At 42.2% G+C, this 15626-nt stretch overlaps 1 protein-coding gene across 1 annotated transcript in view; it reads right to left on the bottom strand.

The window, feature by feature from the left end:
• Window positions 1-11597: 11597 nt before the first annotated feature.
• ERICH6 (glutamate rich 6) overlaps window positions 11598-15626 on the bottom strand; it is a 46348-nt gene continuing 42319 nt past the window's right edge. Inside the window, exon 14 of the mRNA XM_070793170.1 lies at window positions 11598-12207. Within this exon, the coding sequence (XP_070649271.1) occupies window positions 11944-12207 (264 nt within the window). The 3' untranslated portion in view covers window positions 11598-11943. The remainder of the gene's footprint in view (window positions 12208-15626) is intronic.

The raw sequence follows: 15626 nt of genomic DNA, 5'->3' as shown, positions 1-15626 counted from the left end.
CAACTCGTTTCTTACATGATATTTTACATGTTTCAATGCCATTCTCCCAAATCTTCCCACCCTCTCCCTCTCCCACAGAGTCCATAAGACTGTTCTATACATCAGTGTCTCTTTTGCTGTCTCGTACACCGGGTTATTGTTACCATCTTTCTAAATTCCATATATATGTGTTAGTATACTGTATTTATGTTTTTCCTTCTGGCTTACTTCACTGTGTATAATAGGCTCTAGTTTCATCCACCTCATTAGAACTGATGCAAATGTATTCTTTTTAATGGCTGAGTAATACTCCATTGTGTATATGTACCACTGCTTTCTTATCCATTCATCTGCTGATGGACATCTAGGTTGCTTCCATGTCCTGGCTATTATAAACAGTGCTGCGATGAACATTGGGGTGCACGTGTCTCTTTCCCTTCTGGTTTCCTCAGTGTGTATGCCCAGCAGTGGGATTGCTGGATCATAAGGCAGTTCTATTTCCAGTTTTTTAAGGAATCTCCACACTGTTCTCCATAGTGGCTGTACTAGTTTGCATTCCCACCAACAGTGTAAGAGGTTTCCCTTTTCTCCATACCCTCTCCAGCATTTATTATTTGTAGACTTTTGGATCGCAGCCATTCTGACTGGTGTGAAATGGTACCTCATAGTGGTTTTGATTTGCATTTCTCTGATAATGAGTGATGTTGAGCATCTTTTCATGTGTTTGTTAGCCATCTGTATGTCTTCTTTGGAGAAATGTCTATTTAGTTCTTTGGCCCATTTTTTGATTGGGTCGTTTATTTTTCTGGAGTTGAGCTGTAGGAGTTGCTTGTATATTTTTGAGATTAGTTGTTTGTCGGTTGCTTCATTTGCTATTATTTTCTCCCATTCTGAAGGCTGTCTTTTCACCTTGCTAATAGTTTCCTTTGATGTGCAGAAGCTTTTAAGGTTAATTAGGTCCCGTTTGTTTATTTTTGCTTTTATTTCCAATATTCTGGGAGGTGGGTCATAGAGGATCCTGCTGTGATGTATCTCGGAGAGTGTTTTGCCTATGTTCTCCTCTAGGAGTTTTATAGTTTCTGGTCTTACGTTTAGATCTTTAATCCATTTTGAGTTTATTTTTGTATATGGTGTTAGAAAGTGGTCTAGTTTCATTCTTTTACAAGTGGTTGACCAGATTTCCCAGCACCACTTGTTAAAGAGATTGTCTTTAATCCATTGTATATTCTTGCCTCCTTTGTCAAAGATAAGGTGTCCATATGTGTGTGGATTTATCTCTGGGCTTTCTATTTTATTCCATTGATCAATATTTCTGTCTTTGTGCCAGTACCTGTATATTCACTTTCTATCCATTCCGTGTCCTTGAAGGAGAAACAAATATGTCTGTGTAGTACCAAGTTACTTTTGCTGTCATTAATACTTACCAATACAGTTTATTTCATAGGAATAATGAAATCATTCCATTCTGACATCAGCCTTCACTTCCTGTCAATTTTTAGTCCAATTTACCTAACCTAACTTTATTACTATTTCTATGAATTCTCAGAAGAAAGGTGGGTTCATTCTTTGGTTTGGTCAGAGGGACTGTGGGAATGTGGGGCTCTGCACAAGCTTTGCAAGGTTCCTGTAACAGATGAGGGTTCCCATCACTGAGCACAACCTACTCCAGGCTATGCCCTGTACGTTTATCCTCTCTAATGGCCACTGCAGCCATGGCAAGTTGATTCTGTCTTTTTCAGTTTACATCTGAGAGAACTGAGGCTGACGGAGGTAAGTAGCCCAAAGGCACACAGCTAGTTGGTGGAGAGCTAGGATGTATCCCTGGGATGGTCTATCGGATGACTTCCACTTCAGCATACTGCCCTCTGGGCTCTAAGAGCAAAGAAGAGCACTCAGGTGAGGAACAGAGGGAAGAACACTGGATGGAATCTGAAGACCTGGGCTCACTTTCCAGACCTGGGCTCAACTTCCTGACTAGTTGTGACATCAAAAGAAGTCACCATCTTCCTGTCTTACTCTCATTGGAACTTTGCAGGATTATATGAGATTTAAACTGCAAGCAATACAGGAGTATGTAGAAGCATTATTTCGTACTGTCTCCTAGCTCTTACTTTGTTATAGAATTAATGGGAAACCATCATATCACCTTTTGGTCACAGTGTTCATAAAACATCATTCAGTTTTGTGGGATTGGGGACTGGGTTATGTTTTTCTGCCTCTGTTAAATCCTACAGTGTTTGTATTGTCAAAGCTTGGAAGTGTGTAGTGTGGAGTATTCCTCCCTGATTTTGGCATTGGGAAAAGAACCCAGGTAGTGGATGGATATTAGGAAAATATTTGCACATCTTTTTAAGATAAATATTACCTGTGTGCATTCTAGATGTTGATCTAAAATAAATAGACTGCCAGATATTTCTCTAACTAAAATGGTTTATTTTGGATCACAGCAAAGAATTATAGAGTCTGCAGCCATGTTGGGCCATGTGCAGGTTTCCACCCAATAAAAGGTAAAGAGAACTGTTTTACAGATGGGGGAAGGATCCTGGGAGGGTATAGGAAATAAAAGAGTCCATGGCTTTTCAGTGGGTCTTTGCCAGGAAACAAATCTTCTAGTTGGGCTCCGCTACCTTGTAGGACGTGAGAGCTGCCCCTTCTGGTCTCCCAGTTTTATTCCACTGAGGTTTCTGTTTAACGTTTTGTACAGATGATCCATGAATTGAATGAACTTGGGTAGAGAACATCTACGTTGTTCATGTTGAGCTCTGAATCTGGTCTCTAGAATTATGTAAGGGTACTCTTGCCTGGAAAATCCAGGAGCCTGGTAGGCTGCAGTCCATGGGGTCACCAAGAGTCGGACACAACTGAGCGACTTCACTTTCACTTTTCACTTTCATGCATTGGAGAAGGAAATGGCAACCCACTCCAGTGTTCTTGCCTGGAGAATCCCAGGGATGGTGGAGCCTGGTGGGCTGCCATCTATGGGGTTGCACAGAGTTGGACACGACTGAAGTGACTTAGCAGCAGCAGCAGCAGAGTTACAAAACAAGAATACAGTGTGTATTAAAGGAATATAACTTGTTCCTTAAGGAGAAAAGAAATTTCTAGGTTCCAGCCTGGTTCCCCACTCTACTTTCAAGAATTCAGTTAAAGCTTTTGCTGACTCATAGAATTGTTGTTTCTCCCCAATAACTGCTTCAACTGTCTTTTCTATGTTTGTTTGCCTGCTTCTGGCTAGTCTTTTTTTTTTTTTTTAGAACAATTTCAGATATTAAAAACATAAAGAATAATTAACGAGGGTCCATAAACTTACCACCTTGCTTAAGCAATAGTTAAAGGCCCTGCAGTCCTCTCCCCATACATAAACCTCCAGTGGCAAGCACCAGCCTGAAATTTGACATCTGTAATTCCCATGCCTTTCTTTATACTTTACCTGCATGGATATGTCGAGCTAAATGATATAAATGGTTGCTTTTGCATGCTTTAAAACTTTATATAAATAGAACAATACTGAACATATCCACGGAGAAGGCAATGGCACCCCACTCCAGTACTCTTGCCTGGAAAATCCCATAGACAGAGAAGCCTGGTAGGCTGCAGTCCATGGGGTCGCTAAGAGTCGGACATGACTGAGCGACTTCCCTTTCACTTTTCACTTTCATGCATTGGAGAAGGAAATGGAAACCCACTCCAGTGTTCTTGCCTGGAGAATCCCAGGGACGGCGGAGCTTGGTGGGCTGCTGTCTCTGGGGTCGCACAGAGTCGGACACGACTGAAGCGACTTAGCAGCAGCAGCAGCAAACATATCCATCTGCCCTCTTGATCTTTTCATTCAAAGTGAAGAGTTTTTGAGGGTTGTTCATATTGATTTAGGTAGGTCTAGTTCATTCATTTCACTGCTGTATGAAATTCCATTATATGGAATATGTCAGTTCAGGTTGCTTAACTAAGTGCCACAGACTGGATAGCTTACAAACACAATTTTATTTCTCACAGCTCTGGAGACTGGAAATGTGAGATCAGGGTTCCCCATAGTCACACTTTGGTAAGAGCCCTTTTGCAGCTTACAGACTACTTTTCTCTTTGGATTGAAGCCCCTCTACCCTCAATGCCTGGAGTAAAACCTGTGACCCTCCACCCATCTCTGCATGTTTGCGCAAATCATTGTGGCTTCTGTAAGTGCTTGGTCAAGGGTAGGGTTTGCTCAAGTCATCTCTGGCCGTTTCCTGCCAACCTGATGGGGTGGAAAATACCTCAAAGGCCGCTGAGCACATTTCACTTACTCATCTTCTGGACACAGTGACTCTATGGGCATCGTTTGAATTACCTGTGATTTCTGCAGTCACCCTACTTAAGGATTACTAATTGCCTTAGGCGGGGGAAATTCTGTGATTATTCTGAGACTGGTCAGTGACCCGCTCACCTTTGTGCCTCCCTCTTCAACCCTACATGACATTTAGTTCCTGGGCTGGGACAGGTGATCTGTTTTCGGTGCTCCCTATAATTCTACCTCTGCACTTACTCATTGTTTTGTCCTGGTCTCTTTTCCCCTGAGGATAGAGAAATGTGATTTTTAGCTTTGTATCACTAGTGGATGTCACAAAGTAGGCATGTAATAAATGCTTATTAAACAGGTGAAGAAATGAATGCGTGGTATAACCTCTAGATCTGGAATGAAAACCTGGTTTATTAGCACATTGAATCTGAAGAGAGACAGTGTGTGTTCCAGATGTTTCTGGTAGAAATTTGTAATCAGTGGCTATTTACGCTTGAGAAAACCAGATTTTCCACAGACTGGTAGATTGAACTATACTTGGGGCAGAGTCAATTTTAGTGTATTCTCAAACTCCACCATTAAGCACAAATAGAGCAGTGAAGAGACACCCAGAAGTTTGCTCCCTGGCCATGTCCATCCCAGATAGAGACTTTATTCATTCATCAGGTGTAAATATGTTTTCACATAAACAAGAGAGAAAGAGGCTGATTTTTTCCCCTAGTGTGTTGTCACTTTGCTTACTAGTTTCCCCACAAAAAGCCTGTGTTATTTGGAAAATGACTCAATGGGGCATCATCTCTGAGGAGTCTGGATGGATGTTACATAGTCATTTTCATCTTCCAATACAAGGATGTAAAAAGTGGATGCAGATAGTAGAGTTATCCCCCCGCCCCCCACAGGACTGACTCCTGTATGCATTGGTCAATGCTGGGTCACTACAGGTGTGACAGAGAAATGTACGTGATTCTCTTCCTAGCTGTGGACACAAGTAAGTCTTTTTATCACCTGAGTTTGATTTCCCAGTTTGGCTCAAATCAAGGTTTTCCTAATTCTTAGATTTTACTGTGTGTCATGGGGGAAAAACTGACACAGACACTCCCTCCAAGGAAGCATATAATTTGAGGAGTTCCCACTAGCTCATTGTCTGGAAAATCCCATGGACGGAGGAGCCTGGTGGACTACAGTCCATGGGGTCTCGAAGAGCTGGACACGACTGACGCGACTTAGCAGCAGCAGCAGCAGCACTAGCTCATTGGCTATCTTTGCATTATAGGTTGTCTTGAGCCAACTTTAACAAAGTCTTGGGCCAGCCTTTAACTTAGGCTTTGTCAAAGAGATGCATTTAAAATAAATTATTATGTATTTATGTATTTGGCTGTCCTGTGTCTTAGTTGCAGCATATGGGATCTAGTTCCCTGATTAGGGATTGAACCTGGGCCCCCTGCATTGGGAGCACAGAGTCTTAGCCACTGGACCACCAAGGAAGTCCCAAAGGGATGCATTTTGGAAATAACTTTACTCTTCATACTATTTTCTTATTACCTGAATTATATTCACCTATTTAAAAATTGTTTTTCTATATTGACTATATTCTGAAAATATTTCTTATATTGTTTCTGGAATAAGGTAGAGTTTAAACAAAATATACATACATGATCTTTGTTGTCTCACAGGAAAATGAGAGAATGATCCTGATAAATTACTTGGATTAAGTGAAGTCTTAATTACCCTTTCGGTATTTTCTAACATAGCTTTAAAAAAGGACTGTGCAGTTTCTATGTTTATAAAAAATGATCATTAAAGTCGGAGAAGGCAATGGCACCCCACTCCAGTATTCTTGCCTGGAAAATCCCATGGACGGAGGAGCCTGGTAGGCTGCAGTCCTTGGGGTTGCTAAGAGTCGGACATGACTGAGCGACTTCACTTTCTCTTTTCACTTTCATGCATTGGAGAAGGAAATGGCAACCCACTCCAGTGTTCTTGCCTGGAGAATCCCAGGGATGGGGGAGCCTGGTGGGCTGCCATCTCTGGGGTCGCACAGAGTCGGACACGACTGAAGTGACTTAGCATAGCATAGCATCATTAAAGTATAATATTTGCTTCCTCAAAATGTAACATTGGCATCCAAAATTTTACCAATTTTATTTAGATACATCTATTGAAACAAGTTAAACTCTGAAAGCTTTTGCTTTATTCATTCACGAAGGCAATGGCACCCTACTCCAGTACTCTTGCCTGGAAAATCCCATGGATGGAGGAGCCTGGTGGGCTGCAGTCCATGGGGTCACTAAGAGTCAGACACGACTGAGTGACTTCACTTTCACTTTTCACTTTCCTGCATTGGAGAAGGAAATGGCAACCCATTCCAGTGTTCTTGCCTGGAGAACCCCAGGGACGGGAAGCCAGGTGGGCTGCCCTCTATGGGGTCGCACAGAGTCAGACATGACTGAAGCGACTTAGCAGTAGTAGCAGTAGCAGCATTTTTCATAAAGTGGTAGTACATTTACCAGTGAAAATGGAAATTAGTACTAAAGTTTCATGAGATATTTGTTTCCAGTTCACTAAGAAATAGTGTGCATTTAGTTTTTTGACTTATTTTGTGGCTCTCTATTTAATAGAGTTTAACTTTCTACAGCTTTTCTTGGGGAGTAGAAATCCAGTTTTCTTCCTCTTTCAAAATTCTTATTGGGAATGACTAAATTCCCTTGTTTGAGAGGCTTCTGTTTTCGTTTTCCAAAAACACACCCATACACAAATACAGGAAAAGGACTGGAAAGAAAGCACAACATTAGAGATGGATATCTCCATCTAGTGAGACTGCTTTCAAAATCTTTATGCTTTAGTGGTAATCACTTTGTAATGTACAGAAACATCCAATCACTACGATGTGCTCCTGGAACTAACATAGTATTGCAGGGCAAATATATGTCAATAAAACACATAAAATCTTTATACGGTTGACCCTTGAACAACAGGTGTTCGAACTACTCAGGTCCACTTGTGCGGGGAATTTTTTCAGTAGTACCACCACAAACTCCTCTGTTCTCAAGTGTGTCAAATCCACAGATGCAGAACTGCTGATCTAGAGGAACTGTGGCTCCTGAGGCACGCTGGATGCAGAGAAACTGAAGGTAGGGCTGCTACTGCTAAGTCACTTCAGTCGTGTCCGACTCTGTGCGACCCCATAGACAGCAGCCCACCAGGCTCCCCCGTCCCTGGGATTCTCCAGGCAAGAACCCTGGAGTGGGTTGCCATTTCCTTCTCCAATGCATGAAAGTGAAAAGTGAAAGTAAATCACCCAGTCGTGTCCGACTCTTAGTGATCCCATGGACTGCAGCCTACCAGTCTCCTCCATCCATGGGATTTTCTAGGCGAGAGTACTGGAGTGGGCTGCCATTGCCTTCTCCAGAAGGTAGGGAGGGGTGACTAAAAATAATACTCTCCCTCTCTCCTTTTTTTTTTTTTCCCAGTATGTGGAGGGTTGGTGCCCCTTAGTCCAGCTGTTCAGGGGTCAGCTATATTTTTTTTTCTGTAATCTTGCATCATTTCTACAGTGAGTTGATATGACTTTTTGTTTTTTTTGCCCGCCCCTTGTGGCGTATGGAATCTTAAGTTTTCTGATGTACGGAATCCACGCTCTCCACAGTGAAAGTGCAGATTCCCAACCACTGGACTGCTACGAAATTCCCTGGTATGACTTTGATTAGCAGGAAAACCTAGCAAGGAAATGCACTCTGGAACATACTGCTCACTCACTATTAGAGCTGCATAGATGCCAATACACTGGACATGTCTCTTATGTTTCAATCCCCTAGGGCTTTGCTGACGTTGCTGCCAGCTTTACCTGAAGCAAAAAGTTTTCATTTCTTCTTCTTTTTTTTTTAAAATAATTTTTATTTATTTTATTATTTACTTTTGGCTGGGCTAGGTCTTCGCTGTTGCAGGCCGGCTTTCTCTAGCTGCTGTGAGCAGGAGTTATGGTACATCCGCTTCTCACTGCGGTGGCTTCCCCTGTTGCAGAGCACAGGTTCTAGCATGCTGGAGCTTCAGCAGTTGTGGGTCTCTGGCTCTAGAGCACAGGCTCAGTAGTTGTGGCACATGGGTTTAGTTACTTCTGGGCACGTGGGATAGAACTCGTGTCCCCTGCACTGGCAGACAGATTCTTATCCACTGCACTGCCAGGGAAGTCCAAAAGTTTTCATTTCTTTCCTCATCTGTTACACTGATGTGCATATGTGTATCTTCTCAAAGATGATAATTTTATCTGTTCAAAATTGTACACATAAAATTTAAAATATGCATAAGCAAAATAAAATGATAATCCTGAGATCAGGAATAAAAGAATACAAGGATTTGTAGTACTACTGTAAGCTTTAAGTATATTAATAATTCCTTTGAAATTTACAAATGGGCAGACCTACAGACTTAGAGTGTTTTCTTCTCTCTCAATTTATGCAGCATTACCATATGACAACTTTATGGCTAGAAGAGTTTAATTTTTTTCTTATGTCAAACTGTAATTGATTTGTAATATTTTATTATTTTCAGATACAAAGTGATTTGGTTATATATAATCTATGCATTTATGTATATTCTTTTTAAAAATTATTTTCCATTATAGGTTATTACAAGATATTGACTATAGTTCTTTGTAAAAGTGAAAGAAAGTGAAAGTGAAGTCACTCAGTCATGTCCGACTCTTTGCAACCCTATGGACTGTAGCCTACCACGCTCCTCTGTCCATGGGATTTTCCAGGTGAGAGTACTGGAGTGGGTTGCCATTTTCTTCTCCAGAGGATCTTCCCAACCCAAGGATCGAACCTGGGTCTCCCACATTGTAGGCAGATGCTTTACCATCTGAGCTACCAAGGAAGTCAATAAATCCTTGTTTAGCTATTTTATATATGGCAATGTGTATCTGTTAATCCTATACTCCTGATTTTCCCCTACTTCCCCTTCTCCTTTGGTAATCATAAATTTGTTTATGTCTGTGAGTTTGTTTCTGGTTTGAAAATAAGTTGATTTGTACTATTTTTTTAGATTCTACATATAAGTGATATCGTATGATATGTGTCTTTCTCTGATTTGCTTCACTTAGTATGATAATCTCTAGGTCCATCCACGTTGCTTGCTGCAAATGGTATTTATTTCATTCCTTTTTGTGGCTGAGTAATATTCCATTGTATATATGTACCGTATCTTCTAGGTTGCTTCCTTGTCTTGGCTATTGCAAATAGTGCTGCTGTGAACATTGGGGTGTATGAACTTTTTGAATTAGAGTTTTCATCTTTTCCAGATATATGCCCAGGAGTGGGACTGCTAGATCATATGGTACCTCTATTTTTAGTTTTGTGTTTATTTTTTTAAAGAATCTCCATGCTGTTCTCCAGCATGAAGTGGCTGCACCAATTTACATTCCCACCAACAGTATAAGATGGTTCCCTTTTCTCCACACTCTCTCCAGCATTTATTATTTGTGACTGGAGTGGGGTGACACCTCATTGTAGTCTCAATTTGCATTTCTCTAATAATTAGTGATGTTGAGAATCTTTTCATGTGTTTGTCGGCCATCTGTATATCTTCTTTGGTGAACTGTCTATTTAGGTTTTCTGCCCATTTTTTTAAAATTGGGTGGTTTGTTTTTTGATATTGAGTTGTATGAGCTGTTTGTATATTTTGGAAATTAAGCTCTTGTTAGTTGCATTGTTAGCAAATATTTTCTCCCAGTTAGTAGGTTGTCATTTTGTTTATGGTTTCCTAGAAAAGTTTAATTTTTTTGAAGAGGTTTTTATTGTGAAAAATGAGAAAAAAAATACCCTATGAATTAACAGAGTAGATTATTTAAAAAAACCCACCAAGTTTACTTTAAACAGCCATGTGAAAAAACAGGCATTGATAAATAAAGTCTATGGCATATCTCAATATACTTTGGGATGCAGATATCCAAAGTAAAATTTATCACTGTTGTTTTTAACAACTGAAACCCTTAAATAACAACTGCCTTAAAAAAATTTTTTTTATAGAAGTTAATTTACAATGTTGTGTTAGTTAATGGGGTATAGTAAAGTCGTTTGGTTATACACATATGTTTTCTTTTTCATATTCTTTTCCATTATGGTTTATTACAGGATATTGAATAGTTCTCTATACTATACAATGAGACCTTGTTCATCTGTTTTATATGTAATACTTTGTATCTGCTAATCCCAAACTCCTAATTCATCCCTCCCCCACCCTGCCTTCACCCTTTGGTAACATAAGTTTGTTAAAAAAAAAAAAAAAAAAGATGGTGAATGGATTAATACCAAAGCCAACCCTCAGTCTCCCAGTAGCTCACCCACTTCCTGCGGCCCAGCACTCAGCCCTCCCTGGGACACCTCATCCTTCCACTCCTGTGCCCTTCAGCCCTTCCCCATGCTTCCTCAGCAGCCTCTTAGTAGGAAAGCAATATGATTTAGTCCTAACACTAATGAATAACTAGCAGCTAGATTTACTTCCTCTTGCTGCTGCTGCTAAGTCGCTTCAGTCGTGTCCAACTCTGTGCGACCCCAGAGACGGCAGCCCACCAGGCTCCCCCGTCCCTGGGATTCTCCAGGCAAGAACACTGGAGTGGGTTGCCATTTCCTTCTCCAATGCATGAAAGTGAAAAGTGAAAGTGAAGTCGCTCAGTTGTGTCCGACTCTTGGCGACCCCATGGACTGCAGCCTACCAGGCTCCTCTGTCCGTGGGATTTTCTAGGCAAGAGTACTGGAGTGGGGTGCCATTGCCTTCTCCTCTTGCTACACACACTTAAACACCAAATCTGTTATCACTGTAAGGAATGGCCCCTCCTACGAGATTCCTCCCTCTCCCAAGAATAGAGAACTGGGAAGTCAGGAAGTTCAGGAGAGGGCAGGCTGGGCATTCCAGTCTTTAGGGCTCTCCACCTAAAGACTCTCACCTCTGCTTTCTGCTCTTAAGTAATTTTATCACTGAGCAGAGGCTGCTGTGCTGTGCTGTGCTATCCCTGTGGATCCAGCAAATCCCTCCTCCCTCCCCTCAGAAGGGGAAAGACACGTGGTCCCATAATCCTTTGCCAGTGGGATCCCACTATGGTTCCCCAGGGAGATGCACCTGCCTGAGGTGTGGGAGGTGGAAGAGGAGCAGCGGCCGTTGCTCACTTCTGGCAGGAGGGTGGCCTTTGCAGGATGGCAGTTGTTTGCCATTCCCGCATTGGAGTGTGAGTAGCTCCTGCCACTCTCTCCCTGGGTGCTGTTGGCTTTGTGACTTCCTGCTGCTGCTGCTGCTGCTAAGTCACGTCAGTCATGTCCGACTCTGTGTGACCCTGTAGACGGCTTCCTGAGATTCCCTCATTTTCCCAAATAGCAGAGCTGTTCCTTGACCTTCACTTTCCCAGCTTTTCCGGAGGTTGTGAAAGCACCTGCTCCCTCCCTGCTTTCTGTTTTCCTGATGGAACTCTGACTGAAAAATAAGGCCTTTGGCTGACTTACTCATTCTCTGTTGTCCCCAAAGTCAGTGGTTTAGTTTTCTGGCCAAGAGTGCAAACCAGGGATGACTCAGGATGTGCTCCAAATTTGTAATAAAGCCCATTTCTTGGTATTTCCTAGTCATTGTATACACTTTTCTTGAGATCTCCCACACTGCCTCCCAGAAAAACACAGCAGAACAAATGACAGCACCATCATCATTTGTTAAATGTTTTCATTTATCATAGCTGCTATTGTTGTTATTATGTCTTGCTTCATACCAGAATTGTGACAAAGGGCAATTAGTTTTAGAGAAAGTGAAGAAAGGTAGGAAGGTTGCTTTAATTTTTCCCAAACCTGGCTGGAGGGGAAATTCACACATCCTTCCAGTTTATGAAACAGGCGTCGGATCTTTATTAAACTGGCCAGCAGAAGAAGGTCATCCCCGTTCAGGTATCGGAGCGCTGGAATCTCCTTAGCATTTAGCAGCTTTTCAGCAAAGAGAAAGAGAAAGGAAGCTCAGGGTTCCGTGTGGAAATAGTGACTGCAGAAGCAGGAGGTGGGAGGAGGCAAGAGGCAACACTAGTTAGGGGCTGGAGTCTTCTGTGAGTCTGCTGCAGCTGCTACGTCACTTCAGTCGTGTCCAACTCTGTGTGACCCCATAGGCAGCCCACCAGGCTCCCCTGTCCCTGTGATTCTCCAGGCAAGAACACTGGAGTGGGTTGCCACTTCCTTCTCCAATGCATGAAAGTGAAAAGTGAAAGTGAAGTCGCTCAGTTGTGTCCGACTCTTGGCGACCCCATGGACTGCAGCCCACCAGGCTCCTTCGTCCATGGGATTCTCCATGCAAGAGTACTGGAGTGGGGTGCCATTGTTATCTATAAATAGGGGCAGTGGTATTAATTCTGATCTGAACAGGAATGATCTCTGGAGATTTGAGAGACTAGAGCAGACCAGACCAAACAGAATTTGCATATTTTCTTTCAAATGCTTACTACGCATTCAAGTCATTATAACAGCATATACTATTTCACCAGCATCTATTGAGGGGAGCACAGAAATGCTATAGTTATCCTGTCCCTGGGACACACCCAGTGTGAAGTGAGTACTGGTTTGGAGGCTGGGAAGGTGGTGGGGAGCACCTGAGCTGGGCTTTCCAGAAGGCCCCGGGATGACTGACACTCCTTTTCTTCTCCCAAATGTGCCCCCACCTCCAGGAGCTGCTGCACATGAACATCCCCAAGACCCTTCCTTGCCCTCTGTGCTGCCCATGTCCTCTCAGCCTTGGGTGACCCAGGCTGATGCTGTCTCCTCGAGCTGCAGGAAGGTCAAAGGTCCCCAGCCTTGCTTGGAATGTTTCCAAGGCTGAGCTTTAGGACCAGCCCAGGAGGGGCATGTAGCCTCAGTGGGGTGGGCTAAAGCAAGCCCATCTGCTACCTCCTGCAGGCAGAGTGGCCACTTATTCACCTGCCAGAGATGTGAGATCACAGTATTCTGCATTTTCACCCCTCCCCACATTGGAAGGAAGGGAGGGAGAAAGGAAAGAGGGATGGGGGAAGGAGGTTAAGATAGCTGAGAAATGAAGGGTGAATCACCATTTTTAGTTTTCTTCAATCCCAAATCCCATAAAATAGGAAACATTTTCAGAGAGTAAATCAATAGGAAATAGGAAAGATTTTCATCAGCAGGAATAATCTTAAGGAATTCCTGAAAATTGAGAAGCAGCTGGGACCACTGAGAGATCAATGATCAAATGAATGCACTGGTCCAGAGCACACATATTCTGAGCTCAAAGGCAAGTGAATATCAGGATGGCATTTCAGGCAAAGAGCGTTAAGAGGGAAACATATTGATGATGTTAAATTTTTTCGTCAAAATAGAAACAAAAACCCTCAGTGATACTCTGAGTCACACAATGGACACAAAGCTGAAGGGCCAATAGGTGAGCTGACCCACGGGTGAAAGGTGTAACTCACCATGAAGACAACGCCTTGAATTTCCTAACCACAGAACTTCAAGACAGACAAAGCAAAACCTGATAGAAATTACAGGAAAAAACAGACAAATTCACAGTTCTACTGGGATATTTTCATACATCTCTCAGAAATAAACCAACAATATAAGAAGAAAAGGATATAGAGAGAAGTATGAAGAGAACAATTAAACATACGTTATACAATTTGTGCCAATAAACATGCAACCATTTGGGGGGTCAAATATACATGGAACAGTCACAAATTATGTCATCAACTACAAAGAAAATATCCCTGCATTCTAAACAGCAAGAACAAATGTAAGCCATATTCCTTGACCATTTAGAAGTTCATGAGAAAAGGTAGCAAATTTAAAAAACCTTATTTGAAAGTTCAGTAATTACTGAGTTGAAGAAATCAAAATAGAACTCATAGACTATATAGAAGTGAAAGAAAACAAGAGCACTATATGAGTCCCATGGTAGGGGTGGGGTGGGGGTGCTGGGAGTTTACACAGGGTGGTCAGGAAAGGACTCTGAGAGCAGAACCTGAGGGAGGTGCTAAGTGGGGTATGGGACATTTTAGGTTGAGGGAACAGCAAGTGCAAAAGCCCTGCGGCAGTGATGTGCATGGCATTGTCCACAACAGCAAAAAGGCCATGGTGGCTAGGGCAAAGTGGGTAGGAAAAGAGGACCACAGAGAAATATTAAAAAAGGAAGTCCAGATCATGTATAGTATTGTAGGTGTTTTATAGGATCTTGGCTTTTACTCTGAGTAACGTTAGAAGTCACAGTTAGACCATTTTCATTAGTCGCTAGGTATTTTTTGATTTCCTCTGATTTCTTCAGTGATCCAATGGTTGTTTAGTAGCAGATTGTTTAGCTTCCATGTGTTTGTGTTCTTTACAGTTTTTTTCTTGTGGTTTATTTCTAATCTTATGGCTTTGTGATTGGAAAAGATGTTTGATATGATTTCAATTTTCTTAAATTTACCGAGGCTGACTTTGTGGCCCAGCATGTGGTCAATCCTGGAGAATGTTCCATGTGTACTTGTGAAGAACATGTATTCTGCTGCTTTTGGATGGAACGCCCTATAAATATCAATTACGCTTTCAAAATATCACTCTTACTATCATGATAGAATTGACTTTGGGAAGAGTGGAAGCTGGGACACTCGGGAGGAGGCTGTTGTAATAATTTAAACAAGATGGATTAAGTAGATACATGAGGCAGACGGGGTGACAGTAATGAAGGATGCAAGCAGTGTTGGAATCTGGTGACAAGTTGGTGGTGGCGTTTAGAGGACTTGCAGATGAAAGACGTGGGGTTGTGAAACAGAGAAAAGAGGACCAACCCCAAAGTTTTGGGTCTGAGCAACTGAAAGAAAGGTGTTGCCATTTCCTGAGATGAAGACCGAAGGTAGAATATGCCTTCCAATGTCATTTTACTCTGTGAAGTTCTTAATACCCTTTAGATGCCAGATGGAGATGCAGGGTTGGAATCAGAGATATGCAAGTTTAAAGTTCCTGGGAGATCCACCTGGAGATCAAAGGAGGGGTTATCAGCAAGCAGATGGCATTTCAGGACAGAAACCTAATGAGATCACCTAGGGAGTTAGTACAGAGAGAGAAGAGGTGAGCCCAATGACAGGCCCTGGAGCCTTTCAGTATTTAAAAGAGGGGAGATGAAGAAAATAGGCAAAGAAAAATGAGGAGTAGCCCCTGAGGTGGAAGTAAAATCAAAGCAGAGTAACTCCTGGAAGCAAGAGAGGAAATGCTTCTGGGGGGAGGGGGTGAGAAACTATGTGTGCCCATTGCCACTGAGAGGGCATTAGATTTAGCATATGGTAACCACAGTAAACGTGTAATGCTATGCAACAACCGAATAGACAAATTTACTTGGATATGTAGACATGAAAGATATTCCATTTAACTTG

Source organism: Bos indicus, chromosome 1 (assembly GCF_029378745.1).
Source record: "Bos indicus isolate NIAB-ARS_2022 breed Sahiwal x Tharparkar chromosome 1, NIAB-ARS_B.indTharparkar_mat_pri_1.0, whole genome shotgun sequence".
Lineage (NCBI taxonomy): Eukaryota > Metazoa > Chordata > Mammalia > Artiodactyla > Bovidae > Bos > Bos indicus.
This window is presented reverse-complemented; position numbering and strand designations above follow the sequence as displayed.